The sequence below is a fragment of the Staurois parvus genome, unplaced genomic scaffold (assembly GCF_062004578.1).
Source record: "Staurois parvus isolate SC_StPar_1 unplaced genomic scaffold, SC_StPar_1.0 ptg000059l, whole genome shotgun sequence".
Lineage (NCBI taxonomy): Eukaryota > Metazoa > Chordata > Amphibia > Anura > Ranidae > Staurois > Staurois parvus.
In genome coordinates, this window is record NW_028317855.1 from 13,096,817 (window position 1) to 13,119,050 (window position 22,234).

General features: G+C 41.0%; 1 protein-coding gene across 2 annotated transcripts in view; it reads left to right on the forward strand.

Annotated features, from left to right (window-relative positions):
- Positions 1–21,109, forward strand: part of PPIL4 (peptidylprolyl isomerase like 4) — a 47,845-nt gene extending 26,736 nt beyond the window's left edge. Inside the window, exons 12-13 of one of the 2 annotated variants that reach the window (XM_089668620.1) lie at positions 10,279–10,414; positions 19,557–21,109. In XM_089668620.1, coding sequence (XP_089524746.1) covers positions 10,279–10,414; positions 19,557–19,766 — 346 coding nt within the window. In that variant the 3' untranslated portion in view covers positions 19,767–21,109. Of the gene's footprint in view, positions 1–10,275; positions 10,415–19,556 lie in introns of both variants that reach the window. The other variant, XM_089668619.1, reaches the window with a different exon arrangement.
- The last annotated feature ends 1,125 nt before the right edge of the window (positions 21,110–22,234 follow it).

A 22,234-nucleotide genomic window follows, 5' to 3' on the forward strand; every position in this document is an offset into this window, starting at 1 on the left:
TTCCTGTACTGAAGATCCCTGGGGAAAGAGGCTACTTATTAGGAAAAACGTGGATCAGGTGTTTCCTGGTGGGAGGAGCCCATCATGTGAAGCTGTCCTGGAAGATTCCTGGAAATCCAGTTAATAGGTAAATAACTGCATTATCATTTTCTTTCCACTTCACAATTATGTGCCACTTTGTGTTGGTCTATCACAAAAAAATCCACTAAAATACATTTACTTTTTAACATGACATTTGGTTGTAACATGACAAAATGTGGAAAATTTCAAGGGGTATGAATACTTTTTCAAGGAACTATAGCTTGAGACAGAGTTGTGGAAGGCTTTGCATGTTGTTAGCATTTTGAATTGAATTTGCTGGGCAATTGGAATCCAGTGGATGGATTGGCAGAGAGGGGTGGTAGACACTGAGTGGTTGGTAAGGTAGATGATCCTGACAGCAGCATTCATGATAGACTGAAGAGGGGATAGCCTACAGAGAGGTAGGCCAATGAGAAGGGAGTCGCAATAGTCAAGGCGAGAAATAACAAGGGAGTGAACTAGTAGTTTTGTGTTTTCATTGGTTAAAAGGGGTAAATTTTGGAGATGTTATGGAGGTGAAGTCTACAAGCTTTTGACAGTGATTTGGATTTGGGGCCGAATGGATAGGTCTGAGTCTAGAATTACACCTAGTACCCTGGCTTGAGGGGAGGGACTGCATGTTGTATTATTGATCTTGATGAAAAAGTCATTCAGGCGTGCATGACGGGGAGGGAATATTATCAGCTCGGTTTTAGAGCACTTTAGTTTAAAGAAGTGGTGTGACATTGATACTGATATGTCGGTTAGTAATATGGTAATGCAAGAGGAGACTGAAGGAATGATAGAGGTGGTATTTGAAGCCATGGGAGGTTATCAGGCGACCAAGAGAGGAGTTGTATGTAGAGAAGAGAAGGGGTCAAGAACAGAGCCTTGGGGGACCCCTACAGGGAGAGGAGGAGACAGAGTTATAGGTAACACTGAAAGAGCGCTGTGACAGATAGGAGGAGAACCAGGATAGAGCTGAATCTCTGAGACCAAGGCAGTGGAGTTTGAGAAGCAGCGGGTAGTCAACTGTATCAAAGGCTGCAGAGAGGTCTAGTAGTAAATAAATGGAGTAGTGGCCATTGGTTTTACCAGTTAGTAAATCGTTAGTGAGTTTTAGTAGGACAGTTTCAGCGGAGTGCAGAAGCCAGACTGTAAGGTGTCAAGAAGGTTGTTTACCGTGAGGTAGGAGCTATGACGGTTGTAGACAAAGCCTTCTAAAAGTTTAGATTTGAATGGGAACAAGGAGATGGGTCTTAAGTTGTTCAGGTTGGTGGGGTCCAGTGAGGGCTCTTTAGTATGGGAGTGATCGGTGCATGCTTTAGGGGGGAGGAGAAGGTACCAGTAGAGATGGAGAGATGTAACTGAGAGAGAATGCCAGTGATGTCATTGGAGTACAACCTTTTTGCCTGCATTATATGTATATGAAGCTTGGATGGGCTCCTGGGGTTAGTACTTCGCATCAGCAATGAGGGGAATCTGAGAGCCTTGTAGACTGGTGGTTTTTCCTGAGCTCTGCCATGCTTTCACAATGATACATAATATTAACATGGTGTATGCATTTTCCTGACTTTTGAATTAATGAAAATGCAGATTTGTTACATGGAAAAAATAACTACACACCTCTATTTACCACTACTTCAAGTAATTAAAATTAGGTGTCACAAATTAAAACCTCCTTTTGAGGGTCTGGTGTACTCATCCCAAAAAAAAAAAAAACTCTCCTTTAGAAAGAAGGTTGTTGATGGCTAGGAGTCTCTCGAGATTTAAAAAGATTGCCAAATTATATGAAATTAGTTATTTCACAGCAAAGAATATAATCTACAAGTGTAGGTTTCGGCAAAAGACCAAAATGTGACTGTTTGAATATAATATAAATCTCCAGCAGCCACAAAATGTCAAGGCCAAGTTCACCTCGTTCCAATTCCTGACCAAACCAAATGCCCAATTACACCCCCCCCCCTCAAAACAGGCGGGGGATCATCTTTCAGTATGTACTGTCACAATTTTTATAAAACAGTGCGGTCGTGCGGGGCTCCTCCCACACAGCCGCATCATTCATTCTGTGATTGAACTACAAGTACCATCAGCCATTGCGGCCGACAGCTTGTAGTCCTCAAAGAACTGAGAGGAAGCTGGTGAGTGCTCTCATACAGGAGGTACCAGCAGACTAAATATCTGCAGGAGCCTGGCATTGCACCCGTAATCTGCTGATCGCAGATGCAATGCTTTACAGGGTCCATTGTAAAATTAACAATGCCCTTCTTTTTTTTTTTTTTTTTACCACTTGCCCTCCAGAGGATTTATTCCCCTTACTGACCAGGCCAGTACGGCGCTGCATTACTTTTACTGACAATTGCACGGTCATGCAACATTGAAACAATGAAATTTATGTCCTTTCTTTTCCCACAAATGGAGCTTTCTTTTGGTGGTATTTAATTGCCTGTGTATTTTTATTTTATATTATTTTTATAAACAAAGTGCATGCATCTGCAATCATAAAGATTTCACCAATTTAACCTGCTTGGGAGGTGTGCCAGGAATAAGTATGTTGTCCAAAAAGAACATAAAAGCAATTCTAGTTTGCTGTTAATCATGTAGGCAAAGGCCAGATCAGCACAGGACAATGTGCTGTGGACTGATGGAATAGTAGTTTAGCTACAGTAACATTAGACATGTTTGTTGCAAACTGAAAACTGCATATTAGCAAAAGAACCTCATACTGTGAAGCATGCCGTTTTTTAAATCTGATTTTAGGCTGCATTCCTGCTTCAGGGCCTAGGCAGCAACAGTTGGTTAGATATGAATTCTGTATCATAACAAAGGTGCTTGATATGATTGTGAGGCCATCTGTTTAAAAGGAAAGTTGCACCAGAAATGGATTATTCAAGCACAAAAGAGAGAATATACCAAATGCAGAAAAATATTGGAGAATTTGAAGGTTATACGCTGGTATTGTCAATGTCCTTATCAGAATAATTTTGTAATGTTGTAAAGAGAAACAGGTAGTTCATGCAAGGAAATCCGCAAATGCCTTGAAATTGAAGGAATTTCTCAGGAGGATTGGTCAACAATTTCAGAAAGTAGTAGACCATTTATGCAAAGTTCCTACAAAAAAGTAATCTGCTAAATGGGACAATATGGGTTTCTGAGGACAGGGGGGCATTTACATTTGTGCACACTGATTGAAATCACACTTTTTGTGCTTTTATTGTAATATATTACCGTTAATGGTAGGCACTGTGTAAATCCGGATCTAATGTTTACCTGTTGAAATACGTTACAACTATTTCCATGGGGTATAGTTCACTAGTAAATAGAGTGAACGTGACTGTATAGTGAACACAGGTTTATCTTATTTACAAGCATTCACTTTGCTAAGTGAATTGCCTTTTCTGCTTTAATAAATCAACCAAAAAAAAAAAAAATATATATATATATATATATATATATATGTATATATAGCTGATGCTATGTAGGTCTCCTGCAGACCTATCAGAATATTTGCTTGCCGTATGGGATGTACAGCCAAGCAGATATTCTGACAGTAAGCTTCAATGAATTACCACGGTGCTACACCGTGCCATGGTAGTTCATTGAAAACTACAAGCCCACAGCCGCCGAGGCTGTCAGGACTTGCAGTTCATTCACGGAAGTCCGTGAATGAATGAATGAATGACACATTCGTGGGGGCAGAGCCCAGTACGGCCGCGCTGTTTCCAATCTGACAGTACAGGAAAACTTCTCCCCGTACTATCTGTCAGAGGGAGGGGAGCGGCTGCAGCTATGGGAACATGTTACATGTTCCTCTACCCTAAAAACAGGTGAAACATGCAAAATGTTCTCAAAGGTGAACTTATCCTTTTAAGCTTCCTTTAATTCAAAACATTTTTTATCAGCTTTCAATACGTTGCTTTCAATAGCATAACAGATGTCAATATGCTGTTGGTAATTCTGTTTTTTTTTTCTTTACACATTGGAAATGTGCATTAGTATATTACTTGCAAGGTAAGCATTACTTTTTAATGAAAATATAATAGTGATTTAGTCAGTTACATACTGAATATTGCATTCTCATTTCTACCCAGTAAATGGAACTGTGTACTCAAATGTTGCATGCATTTATAGATGCACTCTGGGGGAGATTTATGAAAACTGGAGCACTCAGAATCTGGTGCAGCTGTGCATGGTAGCAAATCCGCTTCAAACAGCTTGTTAATTAAGCTTTAGCAAAAAAAAACTGGAAGCTAATTGGTTTCTATGCAGAGTTGTACCAAATTTTTCATGCTGCAGTTTTGCTAAATTCCCCCCTGTGTGTAATTCCAGATGTGGTATCAATGTGATCTATTTTGGAAAAGCATTTATAGATGGCAAACATGCACAGCTGTTTTTATGCCAAACTGAAAAAAATGTACGAAGTATAGCCTATTGGTTCTTCCAAGACTAATATATTCTACATGTACAAAACAGGTATTGCACAAATGTGAGGCTCTTTGGACATCACGATATTCTAGATCCGATCTACATTAGAGGTATTTGTTAATATGCAGGAAACATTAAATTGAAATTATATTTCCAGTCTTGGTAAAACTACCCTTTCTTGTCCACTGTTCATTATATTTATTAGTATTCCACATAGTTGACCTACAGCTAAAGAGTGGAAATGTAATTTATTATTATTATTATTATTATTATTATGTTTATAAAAATTTCACCTCTCTAAAGCAGAACTTGTCTCTAGAATTGTTATTAGGCATAAGATCTTTTACTGTTGCACAGGGGGGTGGTGCAGTTTCTCCTAAGTCCATGAGGTTAAGGGTCCCAGCATCACTTTTCAGCCAATTAGAATTCACAATAAGACACTTTCGAGAAGAAAAATATTTCATATGTCTACAACATGTAGTGTAGCCCTGGTAGATAGGGGTAACTGAAAGCAATAATGCAATAGTTTGTATTTTTTAAAGTGGTAGTAAAGTCTCTCATTATTAAAGGCTTACCTGTAGGTAAAACATGAAAGAGGCTTACCTGGAGGTACTGTAAAGATCTCCTAAACGTGCACCGTTGAGGAGATCTTTCCTTTTTAGCAGTGCCAGTGATGTCACCAGCATATGCATACTGCGCTCTGAATGGACGGCGCTGGCTGTGTATCAAAATGAGGCTTGGAGAGCAGAGTCGGATGTAGGAGGTGAGGGGGGGGGGGCGCGGTAACGTGTTTCAGAGCATGCTCAGTAGGCTCCTTCTTAAGACCTACTGAAGGAGCCTACTGAGCATGCTTTGAAAAGTGTTACTGCCCCCTTCACCTCCTACATCCGACTCTGCTCTCCAAGCCTCATTTTGATACACAGACACATCCTAGATCTTGCTTCCTGATCCTATAGACTGAGCTGCTGCTGGATGTCTCACCTGGATCTTAATACACCATACAATGAGTCTTTTTAACTATTTATCTTGTAAGTGCAATTTATCTTTTGTTCACTAATAAATTGTCTATACTGCACTTAGAGGTGCCTTCCTCTCTTTTTCATGTTTACTGCATTAGAGCCTTGCTTCCAATCTAAGAAGAGCTACATCAGTGTTACTGCTCCCATCCATCCATACCTGATATCCATCTGGTACCTTTATCCTACAGCTACAGAGGTTGGCTCTAACAACCGTGCCCTATATAATATACATTAAGGAAGATAAGAAGCCCCTCACTTTGCATGATCAAATGTATCTGGGTATGGAGGATGTGGAGCAAAGGGAACAATGGCTCATATATGGTGGGATTGTCCAAAGATACAGGGGTATTGGCAAGATGTAATTCAACTTACACAATAGATATTGGGGACAACCATACAGAAGGATCGGCGGGTGTGTTTATTCCATAGGTCAGATGTACCAGTGAAGCAGTATAAAATAGTGTATTATACCATCTAATTAGTGCGGCTAAAAGGCATATTCCCAAATTTTGGCAGGTACAGGAGCCGCCAACAATGAGGGACTGGTTAGAGAGGGTGGATTATATAAACAAGATGGAGGAATTATACCATATAGATGAAGGTAAAATAGAAAAATTTAGAAAGGAATGGGAAAGATGGTTTGACTTTAAGACATCTGGAAAATATATGGAAGTAGTGGGAGGCCCAGTGATCTATGTGGTAGGAGATTTAAAGGGAATGTCTTGTATGACTGTAGCAGAAACAGGAAAACAGAAAAGAAAAGTCAGAGGGAAAGAGAAAGAATAACCAGAAAATGAAGAGTAAAGGGTATAGATATGAACTGGATTGTTGCAGAGACATGGACTGGGGTGGGTTGTGTGGAGGGTGGGGACAGGGAGAGGGGAGGTTGGGATGATAAATTTAGGAGATTTGTTTGTACTTTAGATGTAATTGTTACAGGGCTGTGTTTTTGTAATGGAAAACTTAATAAAATACTTTGCTAGTAGAAACCATAAAGAGTGAGTGTGGGATCCGGAGAGAAAGCCTTTCTTTGCCAAATTTCTGAAACGCAGGTTCCCATTTGACGAGGAAACCCAAAGCTTGACAGGACTTTTTCTCAGGTAGCCAGGAAGATGGACCTTGCCTTTTGAGGACATGGAGGTCTTGTCTGACACCATGGATAGAAGGGCGGATTCCCTTCTTAAAAAGTCCTGGGACTCCACACTATCCAACTTAAAGCCTGAAATGGCCACTACTGTGGTAGCTCGGAACATGGAATATTGGCTTTCACAGCTACAGGCCCATATCGTGGCAGGATCCCCGAAGGACAAAATATTACCCTCCTTCCTTACTACAGGAGGTGGGCTATATTGCAGACGCCTCAGCGGAGTCCGTAAGGATAAAGGCTAGGTCTAACTCTGCCTGCATCTTTGTGGTCAGAACGCCCTCAGGGAATTACAGGCTCATTCTGAACCTCAGACATTTGAACGAGACCATCAAATACAAGAGATTCTGTATGGATTTGACTTTCTCGGTCAGGGATTCTTCCCCTCCAACTGCTTTTTGGCCTTAATAGACCTAAGGGACGCTTACCTACACATTCCAATTGCAGAGGCCTTTCAAAAATTCCTTAGGTTGGCAGTATGGGGCCCCAGGGAAATACTTCACCTGCAGTTCCGAGCCTTGCCCTTTGGGCTTTCCTCCTTGCCCAGGATTTTCACAAAGATCATGGCTGAGGCCCTGATGTCCATTCGCCTAACGGGAGTCTTGCAGGTGGCTTACCTGGACGATATCCTATTTGCAGACTCAGTGGAACAGCTGTCGTGGGACATAACCTTGGTGATGAGACACCTGGAAAATATAGGCTGGCTAAAAAATTTATCCAAGTCAAATTTGGTCCCTGCCCAGAGGATGGTGTACCTGGGCTACAAACTGGATTCCACCCTTCAAAAAACCTTTCTACCCCAGGAGAAAGTCCTAAAGTTGGACAGGGGAATCGGGCAGCTGCTAGGGAACCAGGCCGTGTCCCTAAGACAATCTATGTCAGTGTTGGACCTGCTAACCTTGTCTATCCCGGCGGTACATTGGGCAGGTTTACATTTACGGCCCCTCCAGCTGTTCATTCTGGACATCTGGGATCGCCGGCAGGAGTCCTTGAATTCCTTGATACAGGTACCCCCTGGGTGAAGAGGACCCTATGGTGGTGGAGGAGGTCAGCCAATTTGGCCCAGGGGCTGTTATCAGCCTTTCCCATCTCCAGGGAAGTTGCGACGGATGCGAGTGCCAGGGGTTGGGGAGCGCACCTAAAGGAGTCTGAGGCGCAGGGTTCTTGGCTACCAGAAGAGAGGAACAGATCCTTGAACTGGAAAGAACTCAAAAGCAGTGTCGCTGGCCTTCCAGGAGCAGCTACGGGGCCAGCATGTGCGAATCCTCTCGGGCAATTCCTCCGTTGTGACATATGTCAACAGACAGGGAGGAACTCGAAGCAAGACTCTGTGGTCCCTGGCCTCGGAGCTGCTCAGCTGGGCCAAGACCATTGTAGCCTCCTTATCCGCCGTCCTCCTGAAGGGGGATATAAACCAGTTGGCAGACTTTTTCAGCAGGAGGCAGTTGAGGGAATCAGAATGGGTGCTCAGCTGGGGGATCTACCAAGCCATCATAAGGGAATGGGGGTCTCCATCCATAGAACATTTTGCGTCAGGCCAAAATACCAAAGTTCCGGTTTTCTTCTCTCTAAACTGATGGGAAGGAGCAATGGCAGTGGATGCACTAGTGCAGTAGTGGGACGTTTCCTTGTGTTACGCCTTCCCTTCAGTCTCCTTATTACCAGCAGTTCTGAGGAAATTCAGAACCGAGCGAAATAGCCCCGCACTTGGTTTTCGACCCTGGCCGTCTACCCTCCTTGGATACTGCCATGTCGAGAGAACTTGCTGTCTCGGTCCGGTCCTGTGTCCCCAAGTAGACAGATGGAACCTAGCGGCTTGGTTTCTGAGAAACAGCTCCTGAGGAGCAAAGGGTTTTCAGCTAGGGTAGTATCCACTCTCCTAAATAGTAGGAAAAAGGAGACTCGATCTATCTACCTTTTTAAGGTCTAGACGCTTTTTAACAGATGTGAGCTCAGACTTCATTGGAAACATATAGCTTAGTTTCAGTCCTGGAATTTTTGCAGGAGGGCGACAAGGGGCTAACGGTGAGTAGGCTGAAAGGCCAAGTGTCGGCTCTTAGCGTTTATCCTGCAGTCTCCCTTTAGCCTGGGAGGAGCTGGTGGCTAGATTATTTAAGTCCTTGACCAGACAGAGACCTGTAGGAGAGAGGCCCTTTCCAAAGTGGAACCTGACGACGGTGCTTAATGTTCTGACAGGCCCCCAGTTTGAACCTCCTAGATTCAAGTTCTCTCAAGATCCTGACCCTCAAGACCGTATTCCTGGTAGCGGTTACTACAGCGAGGAGAGTAAGTGAGTTGGAAGCCTTATCAATCAAGGCCCCCTTACTCCAGATTTTTGCAGTTAGGGTAGCGTTTAGGACGGACCTGGCCTTCTTACCCAAGATAGCCTTGAGATTTCATTGAGGCCAAGAAATTACTTTACCTTTTTTTTTGTTCTAACCCCTCGTGTGACCAGGAAAGGAATTTTCACACGTTGGATGTTAGGAAATGTGGTGTTCTTTATTTAGATAGGACTAAAGGGATCAGGAAGTTAGTTTCCCTTTTTCGTATCATTTTCAGAAGCAAGCAAGGGTTGTAAAGCCTCTAGGCGCACTTTAGCTAGGTGGCTAAGACTGGCAATTGGGCATACCTTACTGAGGGTCTGGAAGTCCCGGAGGGCATCGTGGCGCACTCCACCCAGGCCATGTCGGTCATGTACGCTGAGCTGGCTGGTGCAACTCCAGGACAGATCTGTAGGGCTGCTACCTGGTCCAATTAAGAACACCTTCGTTAAGCATTACAGACTTGACCTGGTCTCGGTAGAGGAGCAGGCCTTCGGACTCAAGGTTCTACAAGCGGACCATGGGGTGAGTGTTCGCCTATCTTCTTAAGGTGCTGTCCTGAATGACAGGGAAGAGAAAAAGCAAAGTTACACTTACGGTAGCACCTTTTCTAGGTGTCTTTCAGAACCGTGCCAGTTGCCCGCCCTTTTTAAGGATTTGGTTATACGGTTAGGTTCTTCTTCCCTTTTTTTTTTTTTTTTTGTGCCTTGTGTTGTCTCCCCAGGTGACCAGAGGTGCTAAGTCGTGAACTTAGGTTGGAGTGGGGAAGACCGTACTTTTATTCTGGGTGGAGGGGTTTCCTCAAGTGGGGGAGGAGCCGAGGTCTCTCAAGGTTCTGTCCTAAAAGGCGTTACCGTAAATGTAACTTTGATTTTTTTGTTAAAGATAACGGACACTTTAAGGGCTTGTTCACACTCTTTCCATTTACCTCTGCTATTCTGCACTGAATCAATGGAGGCAAAGTCCAAGGTAAATAGAAAATAATTGTTTTCGGTTTGCCCTATTCACACCAAATTTCAACAGAGGGATATGGTACAGAAAAATGCAGCATACCTGCATTCTTCCACAGCTCACCTCATCCATCACCAAACCGCAGCATAGCAATGACTACAATGTCATTTTGTAAAAAGTAATCCTTGCGTTGTAACAATACAAGGTGATGGCCCCCACTGCTCTTAGTGTTACAAAGCTTTATTTTAAGTGTATATAGAGGGGACACCTATGAATTGCTGTTTAGAAGACATCATTATTGTAAGGAGTATTTTTACCCTTTTAAAAAAAAAAAAAAAAACCTTAATAGTCTTAGCAGCAAATATGATCTTCTGTTAGAAGACAATGCAGAGGAGACAAGCAGAAGTCAAAGTCATCGACATTCTAAACATAAAAAAGAAAAGAAACGCCACTACTCTGATGATGAAGATGAAAGGAGAATAAAAAAGTCAAAGGTACTGTATTCAGCCCGTTGCTACACTTGTGAACTTTTTTTTCCTTTATACATTCTTTATGTATATGTTAATTTCCTTCAACATTTCCAGCAATGTTAAAATATCCGTGTATCATAAATAATGCATTGGTATACATATTTTGGATTGAACCTTGATGCAAAGCTACATAATGCTCCAAAATGCTCACTTTTCACAGTGTAAATGCATTGCTGGTCTCCTGGGAATGCTAGTTTCCTGACTGAATCTGGCTTTAGTACCTCTGGGTCACAGACTCGAAAACAAGTACAGAGAAAGTCAGAAAATTCTGCATTTCTGATATCTACACCTGTTTTGAGTCAGTGACCCAGAAATTACTGAAACGACTGGATCAACATGACAGTCAGGCAGCTTTGATGTTTAAAAAGACGTCCGCAAAAGTAGCTTACGTAATTCTCATGACAGGTTTTACATTTTGTTTAACCACTTCCCATCTGGAGCAGTTTCTAAATATCTTTAACAATGTTAAGACCAACATTTTTGGCTATAAAATCACTTTAATCCCCCCCCCAAATAAAATATTTGGTATCTTTTCACTCAACATAACCTGTCAAAAAATTCTTGAATGCCTGCAAAATGGAGAAGAATTGTGGTACTTAAAATTATCAATAGCTGACACTTTATATTCCTGTACCACTCATGGGTTGCAAGTTAACTGTATATGAGAAACCTAGAATTATTGCTTTTACTCTGGTGTGTGCAGCAATGTATATGTAGGGAAAAATCATTTACAGTCGTGTAATTTTTTTTTTTTAATGTGGTTTTTTTTTTTTTTTTTTTTTTTTTGCACTTCACTTTATTTCTATTGCTAGGGGCTTAACAAGCTCCCTATGTGATGGCAGTGGACAAGTGACAAGTACTCTTTATGGTGGCATCAGGGGTCTATTTGAACCCTAATGTCTCCCCTGCCTTCTGCTCCAGCTCATTAGGCACAGATATTTTGACACAGTGGCCAACTGAATTACTTTTACATAAAAGCCGAGCAACTACTGCACAAAACATAAGCAAGCTCAAAGCTTCTCTTGCAGCTGTGAACTTGCTTTAACCTCTTCAGGCTTTAGACATATCAGACACCTTCAAAGAGCTAAAGTGGTTAAGGGTATATGCGTTTTTAATAAGGAAACGATAATGGTTTCTGGTCAAATTGCACTATCTATTCTAAATACATTCTTTTACAGACCAAAGTAATAAATGATAAAGGGTTTCTATAGCACTACGGGTTATCTAAAGAGAAAGCAGGCTCTGTTTATTTGATAATCATTGTAAATTATGTGAGAAGGTGACTATACCTCCCCCTGTTGGCTGGAGCAATGCTACATTGTACTTCTTATTAACACTGAAGACACTGCATCAGTTTACACAAGCAGGACCTTCTTCTCCTGTGTTACAGAACACGTCCCGGTTGTTAAAATGAAACCTGGGATTTGCCAGTAAATGCGGCCATGGAGCTGCAGGGAGGAGGAGATTTTTTTCTAAAGGTAATGTTCTGTATAAAAACCTCTGAAATGATCAAAAAGCTTTGAGATAAAGAGCGGAGATACAAATAATGTTGCATACTAACATAAACAAGCCAGTTGTGTGGCCTGGTAAGTCTTCAAGGGACAAAAGTAGTGATCTACCATTACAGTCCTGCGTCAATATTATTATTATTATTATACAGGATTTATATAGCGCCAACAGTTTGCTCAGCGCTTTACAATATAATGGGAGACAATACAGTAACAATACAGTTCAATAAGAGGGATAGGAGGGCCCTGCTCCTTGGAGCTTATAGACATTTAGGCAAGAGTTGGGAAGAGAGAATAATAGACAACCTATTCAGGTCAATAAGCTACAGTAAAGGTGCCTGACATACGTGTGGAGGGTTGTGCGAACCATCTGTCCCACACCTTGTTGTATTTATCAGGGCATCCTCTATGTATGTAAATTGCTTTTTGTAACGGAGAGTAGAATTTGCCTCCTGTACCCACGTCTCAAGTGTTTGGAGGGTTAGCCTGCATTCAGTTTCGTGCAGTCTCTTTGCGAGCAGCAAATTGGTGTTCCATAAAATGTATCCATATCGGGTTCAGGAAATGCATGCATGATTTAAGGTCAAGTGACAAAGGGGAGCCCATATGGTCATGTAGAAATCAGACCACCTGACTCCAGTAGGTCTGTACAATAGGACAAGACCATATTGGGTGAAAAAAGTTGTCCACATGTTGCAGACATAAAGGACAGGAGGAGCTATGAGAAGGTTTATAGCGAGAGACACGAACTGGAATCCGTTAAGCCCTGTGTAAAATGTACATCTGTGTTAAATGGGATCTTGGGAGAGACCAACTTGTAGTTATCCAGTATTTCTCCCCAATCTGCCTGATCAACAGTACCCAATTCAAGGTCCCATTTACTTTTAGTTATGAAAGCCAGCTTAGTCACAGTGGGGGGTTAGTAAGATATTATACACTGTGGAGATCAATTTAGCGGGGTCAGTGATCAGAAGAACCTCTGTCAAGGACAAAAAGGTATAGGAAGGATTTGCATCTAGGAACTGAGTTCACGGGGCATGATGAATCTGTATAAAGCGAAAGCGCATAGTGTTGGGGAGGGAGAACTCAACCCATAGTTCTGAAAATGGTTTAATATCTGTAGCTGTAAACTATGAGAGGGAGGGTTGCCAAGCCTGGACAGAGTTATCTCCCAAATACTTTGATGGTGAAATAAAATACTATTCCGTGCATACTGGGAGCTGGTGCCTCTAGTACCTCGAAATATTGACTGCATGTGGGCTGGGTGAGAGGGATGCCCGCAGACTAATGTTTGGTACCTTTTTTAGGTCTGTTTTTTGTCAAAGTTGTAAAATATGAGACAACTGGGCAGCAACATAGTTTAAAGTCGGACAGGGCTACGCCCCCCCCCCCCCCAAAGCATTCAGGGTTTTCAAAGTTAACCAAGGTAATGTATGTCTGCCTTTGCCCCAGACAAAGGTATTTTAGTGTCAAATTTTCAGAGGTAGGTAAGCAGAAGATTTCCAGATAAGATACAATAGTTTAGTTAATAAGACCATTTTAATTAAATTGGTGCTGCCCATGACTCCAAGGGGCAGTTTAGCCCATATTAGAGTTTTCTGTTTGATTAGGGTAAACAAAGGTTTAATATGTTAACAAAATATGATCCTAATTGGACCGGGAACCCCTCATCCCAAAATACCGGTGAAAGGTCACAGGGGCTAAAGGTAAGCTGGCCTGGTTAGCAGTTGGTGGAAAATGGTCTAGGGAAAGAATTTAGGATTTTTCCCAGTTAATACATAAGCCAGAATGGGCACCCAGTTGGTTAATGTTCCAATGGTGGCGATCCGTAGCCACCCGTGTGGTGATCAGTGGATGCAGCTTGTCTTCCTCACTACTAAGTTTGGTCTTGGCCTCCTTGATTCTGTCAAGCAGCTTGTGAAAATCCTGGTGGAGGACAGAGATATCAAACTTGACCTCCTCTATCTTAGCGTGAAGAGTTGTCTGGCATGTAGAGTTCATGTTTAGGACATTGGCTATTTCTGTCTCCTGAGGATTCTAAGTCTAAAGTGGAGGCACTGCCATCTTCCCCTGGGGCCTCCTGTTCTCAAAGTTTGGAAGTTTGGAGCTGGCTTCAGATGTTTTTTGGGGGGCGGGACATAGTGTACGATGTGGGGGTCCTCTGGAGCAAAACTGTATAAGTGCTGGTCAGGATAACTGGTAGAATATCAGAAAAAGGATGCTTGGAAGACAGAGCACACCTCACATGTGTCCTACTCCAGGCCACTCTTCCCCCCCCCCCCCCCTCTTTGTTTTTTTTTTGTTTTGTTTTTTTTTTTTGTTTTTTTCACACAAATAGAGCTTTCTTTTGGTGGCATGGGATCACCATGATATTTTTTTTATTTTTTGCTATATAATCGAAAAAGACTGAAAATTTTGAAAAAAAAATTTGTTTACTTTCAGCTATAAAACATATCTGACATAATTCAAATGTCTTTATACATTTTGGTCAAAATGTATTCTGCTAAAAAAAATCCCAATAAGTGTATATTGATTGGTTTGCGAGAAAGTTCTAGTGCCTACTATCTATGGTGTATATATACTGTAATTTTTTTTTTTTTTATTCTACAAATGGAGGTTATCAGCGACTTATAATGGAACTGCGATAGTGCAGCAGGCAATCTGACGCTGGAGGGGGAACTGGTTAACTGCCACTGACATCACCAGTAACAATAATACAGTGATCAGTGATAATATTATACACTGTCACTGTAATAAAGATGATGATGACTGGGAAGAGGTTGACATCTAGGGCGATCAAGGGGTTAAATGTGTGCCTAAATATGTGTGATGTGTGCTACTTTTACTAGTAGATCTCTAAGGTTCTCACCCCTGCTTTGCAGGGATGAGAAACAGAGAGATCATTCTCTGTGTACAAAGCTCTGTGTTGATTGTCAACACAGAGCTCTGGGTTATGATTGTACATGGCTGATCAGCAGACCCCAGCTGTGAATCATTAGCTGGAACTTGCTAACAGGCTCCTGCTATGTACAGTTACAGCGGGTGCCAGCTGGGGGGGGCACCTGAAACGCGGAAGTAGTAGGCAGTGATGTACGGGTACGTCACTTTTGTCTATAGCTGTCACCTGTCCACAGTGCATTGCAGGCAGGAAGTGGTTAAAAAGCAACACAAATGTTTGTCCACAAGTTCCTAAACAACTTCAATAATGAGCACTTTCACCCCCTTCCTTCCCAGGCTAATTTTTCAGTGCTGTCGCACTTTGAGTGACAATTGCGCGGTTATGCAACACATTTTTATCCTTTTTTTGGGAGACCAATAGAGCTTTCTTGTGATGGTATTTAATCACCACTGGGTTTATTTTTTGCAAAACAAATGAAATAAATGTTTTTCTTAGTTTCTGTTATAAAATTTTGCAAATAAGTAGTTTTTATTTTCAAGGATGGGGCACTAATGAGAAGGCACTGATACACTATATTAGCAAAAGTATTGAGACACCCCTCCAAATCACTGAATTCAGGTATTCCAATCACCTCCATGGCCACAGGTGTATAATAGGCATGCAGGCTGCTTCTACAAACATTTTGTGAAAGAATGGGTTGCTCTCATTTGTGGTACCGTGATAGTTTGCCACCTGTGCAATATGTCCATCCGTGAAATTCCTTGCTACTATATATTCCACGTCAACTGTTAGTGGTATTATAACAAAGTGGAAGCAACTAGGAAAAACAGCAAGTCAGACACAAAATGGTAGGCCACGTAAAATGACAGAGCGGGGTCAGCATATGCTGAAGCACCCAGTGTTCAGAAGTCGCCAACTGTCTGCAGAGTGAATAGCTAAAGACCTCCAAACTTCACGTGGCCTTCAGATTAGCACAACAAAGGTGCGCAGAGAGCTTCATGGAATGGGTTTCCATGGCCGAGCAGCTGCATCCAAGCCTTACGTCGCCAAGTGTAATGCAAAGCATCGGATGCAGTGGTGTAAACCACGCTGCCAATGGACTCTAGAGCAGTAGAGACGTGTTCTCTGGGGTGACAAATCACGCTTCTCTGTCTGGCAATCTGATGGACGTGTCTGGGTTTGGCGGTTGTCATGAGGAGGGTACTTGCCTGACTGCATTCTGCCAAGTATAAAGTTTGGTGGAGTGGGGATTATGACGTGGTGTTGTTTTTTAGGGGTTGGGCTTGGCCCCTTAGTTCCAGTGAAGGGAACTCTCTTAAGGCATATAAACACATTTTGGACAATTTCATGCTCCCAGCTTTGTGGGAACAATTTGGTGATGGCCTATTCCTGTTCCAACATGACTGTGCACCAGGGTTAGGGGTTGGGCTTGGTTCCAGTGAAGAGAACTCTTAAGGTGTCAGCATATCAAGACATTTAGCACAATTTCATGCTCCCAGCTTTGTGGGAAATTTTGAAAATGGCCTCTTCCTGTTCCAACATGACTGTGCACCAGGCACAAAGCAAAGTCCATAAGACATGGATGAGCGAGTTTGGGGTGGAGGAACCTGACTGGCATGCACAGAGTCCTGACCTCAACCCGATAGAACACCTTTGGGATGAATTAGAGTGAAGACTGCAAGCCAGGCCTTCTCGTCTGACATCAGTGCCTGACCTCATAAATGCTCTTCTGAAAGAATTGTCAAACGTGCCCACAGATACACTCCTAAACCTGTGAACACCCTTCCCAGAATAGTTGAAGCTGTTATAGCTGCAAAGGGTGGGCCAACTCAATATTGAACCCTACAGACTCAGACTGGGATGCCACTAAAGTTCATGTTCTTGTACAGACAGGCTTCCCAATACTTTTGGCAATATAGTGTATTTACAGATTTGATACAATGATCATACCTGTTCTGAAATTCTGGGCAGTGGAATAAATATTTCCAGAAGAACACCCTCCGTAGGAAAAGTTCGCTTTTTTTTTTTAATCCTCTTTCAACTCAATCTATATCCTGGCTTAATTTTTAAGGAAACTTTAAATGTGGCTCCTCAGAGTGTCTATCATGCTTCCACATTATTAAGGTGATAGTTTTTGTTCTCATACTAATAAAATATTTAAAATTAACAAATTTCTTTTGCAACACCAAATATGTAATTTATTTGATCACCTGTCATTTTATAGCATGTCCAGCATGTGGGATGTACTAGCACAGGGGTAGGCAACCTGAGAGCCGCAGGACTACACGTTCCATCAGGCCTCTGCAAGTCATAGCTGTAACTGTCAAGTTTTGTAATCTTTGCAATGCCTCATGGGAAATTGTAGTTCCACAACAGCTAGAGAGCCGCAGGTTGCCTACCCCTGTACTAGCAGAAGGTTAAAAGATAGATTTTGTGATTAAGTGATGTGAGAAATAATCACTCAATTAATGTGGCCAAACACTTTATCTCCATACATGCAGCTGACTGTACAGCAGTTGGTGTTCAGGTGATAGAAAAGATCAAGACCTCTGTACGTGGGGGTGATGTTTTTCGTCTGCTATGCCAGTCAGAAGGGTCTTTTGGATATTCCATTTACAGACTCGCATTCCCCAGGGGTAAAACTTTGAGTGGGATGTTACTAATTTTCATGATTGAGTCCTGGATGTCCATGCATTGTTTTTTATTTAAATTTTTGATTAATTTTTCTTGTTTTTTTAAATTATTTCACATCTCTATTTGCATAGGTTGACTAGAAGGGAGAGATTATCTGATTTATAATATTTTTTTAGGCTGTATGAATGCATACAAATTTATTCGTGAGTACATATCACTTTTGGGGAATTAATACCATTTTTGTGATCTTTTGGTGCGTTTTTTTTTTTGTTTTGTTTTGTTTTTTTTTTTTTTGCTTTATCTTTCTTTGTGTTTTTGGATTATGTTGCAGTATATTTATTCAATACTTTTTATTCATGATCAATATATTCATTGAATATGTCTATGCTATGGAAAGGGTAAGTAATCACTAATTGAAATCAGCTGGGCTATTTACTACTTAAGCTGTTTTCTGACAGGTGAAATTTAAGTAATGACTAAGGCTGGCCATACATTATACAATTATCTGCAGATTTTCTGCCCAATTTCCTTTAGATTTACCTTCAACTATGTAGTTCAAGGGCCTGCCTAATTGGATACAACTGAAAGTGTTGTTTAGGTTTGTCCTATTATATGGTTTTTGGTAAATCTAAACCAAAAATCTGCAGATAATTGTATAATGTATGGCCAGCCTATGCACATGTTTGTGTGAAATGTGTTACTTTGCCTTGTCCTTATGTGAGCTGTTATGTTTGTATTGCCATTTTACTTATAAAAAAATATTTTATCTGCAACATCATTGTAGCACGGCTAACCTGCTTTATGTGAGGAACTTTTAGGTAAAGGCTTATTGGAAAAGGAAAGGGTCTCTAAGGAAGCAGACACTTTGTGGTACTTTAAAAGTTATTCTTGAAATTGATCCCTGTGAGACCCCTAGGTGCTCAACCAAGTCTTTATAAGAGGCTTCTATTTCTTCCCATGTCTAGATTGTCCCAGACCTCTTGGTGAGAATCTGTATTGCTTCTGAAGATGTGGAACTAACTCTTGTACTTCTACTTCAGCAAGGTTGTTACCTTCAGCCCTGGTTCACACTGATGCAGTGCAGAATTTGCAGCGGTTTTTGTGCAAATTCCGCACATCAGAATCGCACCCCATTCATGTGAACCGGTGCGGGTGTGTATGTTACGTTAACACCCCAAAAGTGGTCCTCAAAACGCGGTGCGATGTGCAGAATCGGATCGTATAGGTGTGAATACCCATGCAATCCGATTCTAGTCTGGACCCAAAAAAGGGTCCTGCACCTTTTTTTTTTTTTTTTTTTTTTTTTTTTTTTTTTTTTGGTGCGGTGCGATTAGGGCCACACAAAATGTATGGCTCAAATCGCACTGTACACAAATCGCATGTGATTTGCACAGGAATGAGGTGCGGTTCCTGTGCGAATCACATGTGATATACCACATCTCATATATGTGAACCCATGCTCAATGAGGGAAATCCTCTACTAAAACTGCCCACTTGGGCTATTTTTTTTCCTCTATGGTCTATTCCTCCGGCTTTGTTGGGATCCCTTCATCGATTGGCCTCTCATGGTGTCATTGGGTGCGTTCCTCCATTGTCCATGTGCAGATATATGTACATTGTATGATTGTATTTGTTGTATCATTATCTGTTTTGACATATGTATGCTATAATTATTTTATGTAGGATTTATGTGTTATCAATGTAATTTTATATTTCATATTTAGAAATCTTCTTATAGCTCCTGAAGAAGCAATATCATTGCGAAACATGTTGAGCCATTACCATCACTATACAAAGAGTATCCCCTTTATTTATTGGCGAGATGCGGCATATCTATGAGATTGTGGGGTTCATCAATAGTATGTGAATCTGCAGTGAATTTCTCTGATGTTACAGGGTTAAGTCATATTCTGTAATGATTTTATACATGTATGTATATGTTCAATAAAATGTTGTATTTTACGAATTATTGTTGTAGTGCCCAAAAAGTCCATGAATTTCCTCCTATTTTCGTTTTGACCAGTTAGCCCTTTTGTAGTTATGAATTTCTTTTTTGCATTTGCAGGATTCTGATCGAAATGATCGCCACAGAAGACATGAAGAGGATTATTGCAAAGAGAAGAGGCGAAGTGAGAAAAAAGAAGGCAGGAGAAGTCGTAGTCTTTCCCGTGAACGTAGTAGTTACCATAGCTCCAGGGACAATGGAAAAGAAAGAGACAAGGACAGGAGAAAAGACAGAAGTCCAAAGCCATACAAAGAGAGGTCCAAGTATTGATGTGAAATCCAAAAGTTTGCAGCTGTTGTTGTTATTGGAGTAGAAAAGAAATTCTTCTAATGGGGAAACCTGTCCTGGAGACAACTGTTTTAAGATGGGATTTCCCATCACTTTTGTAAAGGTTTTCTTTAATTTCCTATTTTGGCTACAGGAAAAAAAAGTGAAGTAAAAATGTCCCAAATGGCACACAGACAGCAATGAAAAAAAAAAGTCACTGACATGGGTTTACACCATTCCATAGTTTATTAATATAGAATTTGCAGTGGGTTACATGGAACTCCTTTTAGGGAGAATTGGATACCTTCTGACTTTAGCATAATTGCAGTGTTTTTTCTAGATAGCTTGCTGATTGCCATTTATTGTTGCTTAGAATTACTATTTAAACAAACCTTTGTATCTCTCTTGAAAAACAGGTCAAATTATCAAGATATCAGTAATGAGTCTGAGCAATTACAGAAGATGAGCTCTGGTCATTGTGAAAAAAAATAAGTCGGGAGCTACAAATACTGTAGCTACTGACTTTTAGTATATAGACACTTACCAGCGCAGGGATCCAGCGCTGTCATTACCTAGACCAGTTCTTTGACGGTCTTCGGGTTCCCAGCAGCACCATCTTGCTTGTGGGAGTAGGTACCTACCAGAAATAGGTACCCAATCCTAGGAAGAAAAAAAAACTTTTTACAATACAGGCAGATGAGGGGGGAAGGAGGAGGATCAGCTGAACTCTTGAGGTGAAATTCCGCTTTTTAATTTTTTATTTTTTTTTTTCTTCAATGTTTGAAACTCACAATCCCTCACAATCCCTTACTGTAAAGCAAATGTTACCATTATACAAAATAAAATAAAACCTCATTGGGCTAGCAAAACCAGAGGGCAGAAAAAAAAGGAAAACATAACTGTGAATATCAGATGGAAGTGTTCTGTGTGCCATGGCATGTCTGTGCGCACACATGCTCAATGTTGTTAGACTTCAGACTTTATTTCTTGCCTTGGCCTAAAACTTTGAGTAGGAATACTTCTTTATACAGTTTTACAATAAGCACTGCATCCAGCAAAGCACAATTATTTACAACAACCATTTTACTGAAGGCAGACCAGCGCAAGATGCTGATTGATTGCCATAGATTCTTTCCATCTTGCATTTTGCAGTGCTGTATTTAATAAGCAGAACTTTGAGATAATCAGTGAGAGCGCAGGCCATACACTTGTGAAAATGAGGCATATATTTTAAACAATGAAAACATGTACATAACCATTTCATACGCTATAGAATAAAAAATGTTCATATATTCCAATGTGTGATATCCATGTGTAATAAAACAGTAGATGAAACAGACTGAAAACTGGTTACCTTTTTTATTCAGTGACATTTTTAGCAATGTGAGCCACTCGGGGATTTCTTTGTTCAATAAAAAAACAGCAGGGGATGTTTGTACATGGGAAACAAATCAAGCATATTGTGGGGATCCCCTTAGTGATGGCATGAGGAATTCCCCTTGTGGTTAACATCTGATTATGAAAGGAAAAATGCTAAACATTTGTAAATTTAGTGCATTTTATGTTGTGCCATATGTACTAGGTGAAAGATAGCTGTATATACGTACAGTAAATAATTGCTTCAAGAAGGTTCATATGTATAGAAATGGGATGTTATTCACTTATTTGCTTCTCTAGTCATGCAAAGAAGTCATGTGCTCCTCTCGGGCGAATTACTAATTCAGAAGTGAAAGCAGCACAATGGCCAGCAGTAAGTCCCGTTTTTTAGTCGTACAAATATAGTAAAACAAATTCCTATTTAAAGGCAAAAGCTAACCTATATTGCAGCTTACCAGTTCTTCGATGGGATGACTATATTAGCTTCCTTTCTGCTATTTTCATCTGGTCATCCAGCCAGTAAGTCCGTTGTCTTTTTCAACAAAAAAAGCTCTCTTGCAGTTAGAGATGGAATAGACCATTTAACACTGGCAGGGGTGCTTAAAGTTATTAGCTTTTAGGGTCCATGCACTCTGGCTTGGAAACAAAACCCCAATGCTTTTGCAAGAAAAAAACCACTAATTCTGAGTGTGTTTTTTTTTTTTTTGTTAGTACTATCATTTAGGAACATTTTTAGATTTTTTTTGGGGGGGGGGGGGCAGTTTGGCAGAAAACTGCCTCTATACACTGAGCTTAATATATGCCTCTACACTCCCTAATGTTCATGGACACATAGGGTAACATTAACTTCTACAGCTTCCAAGCCAGTGTACATGGACCCTTATAGAGTATTCGCTGGAGTTCAGCATCAGTTTGTTAGTGCATTTAACCATTTGCCACCCAGGCCACTTCTGACATTTGTCCTACGTGTAAAAATCTAATTTTTTTTTTGCTAGAAAATTACTTACTAGAACCATTAAACATTCTATATTTGTTTCAAGCAGAGCACCTAGAGAATAAAATGATGGGTGTTGCAATATTTTATTTCACACAGT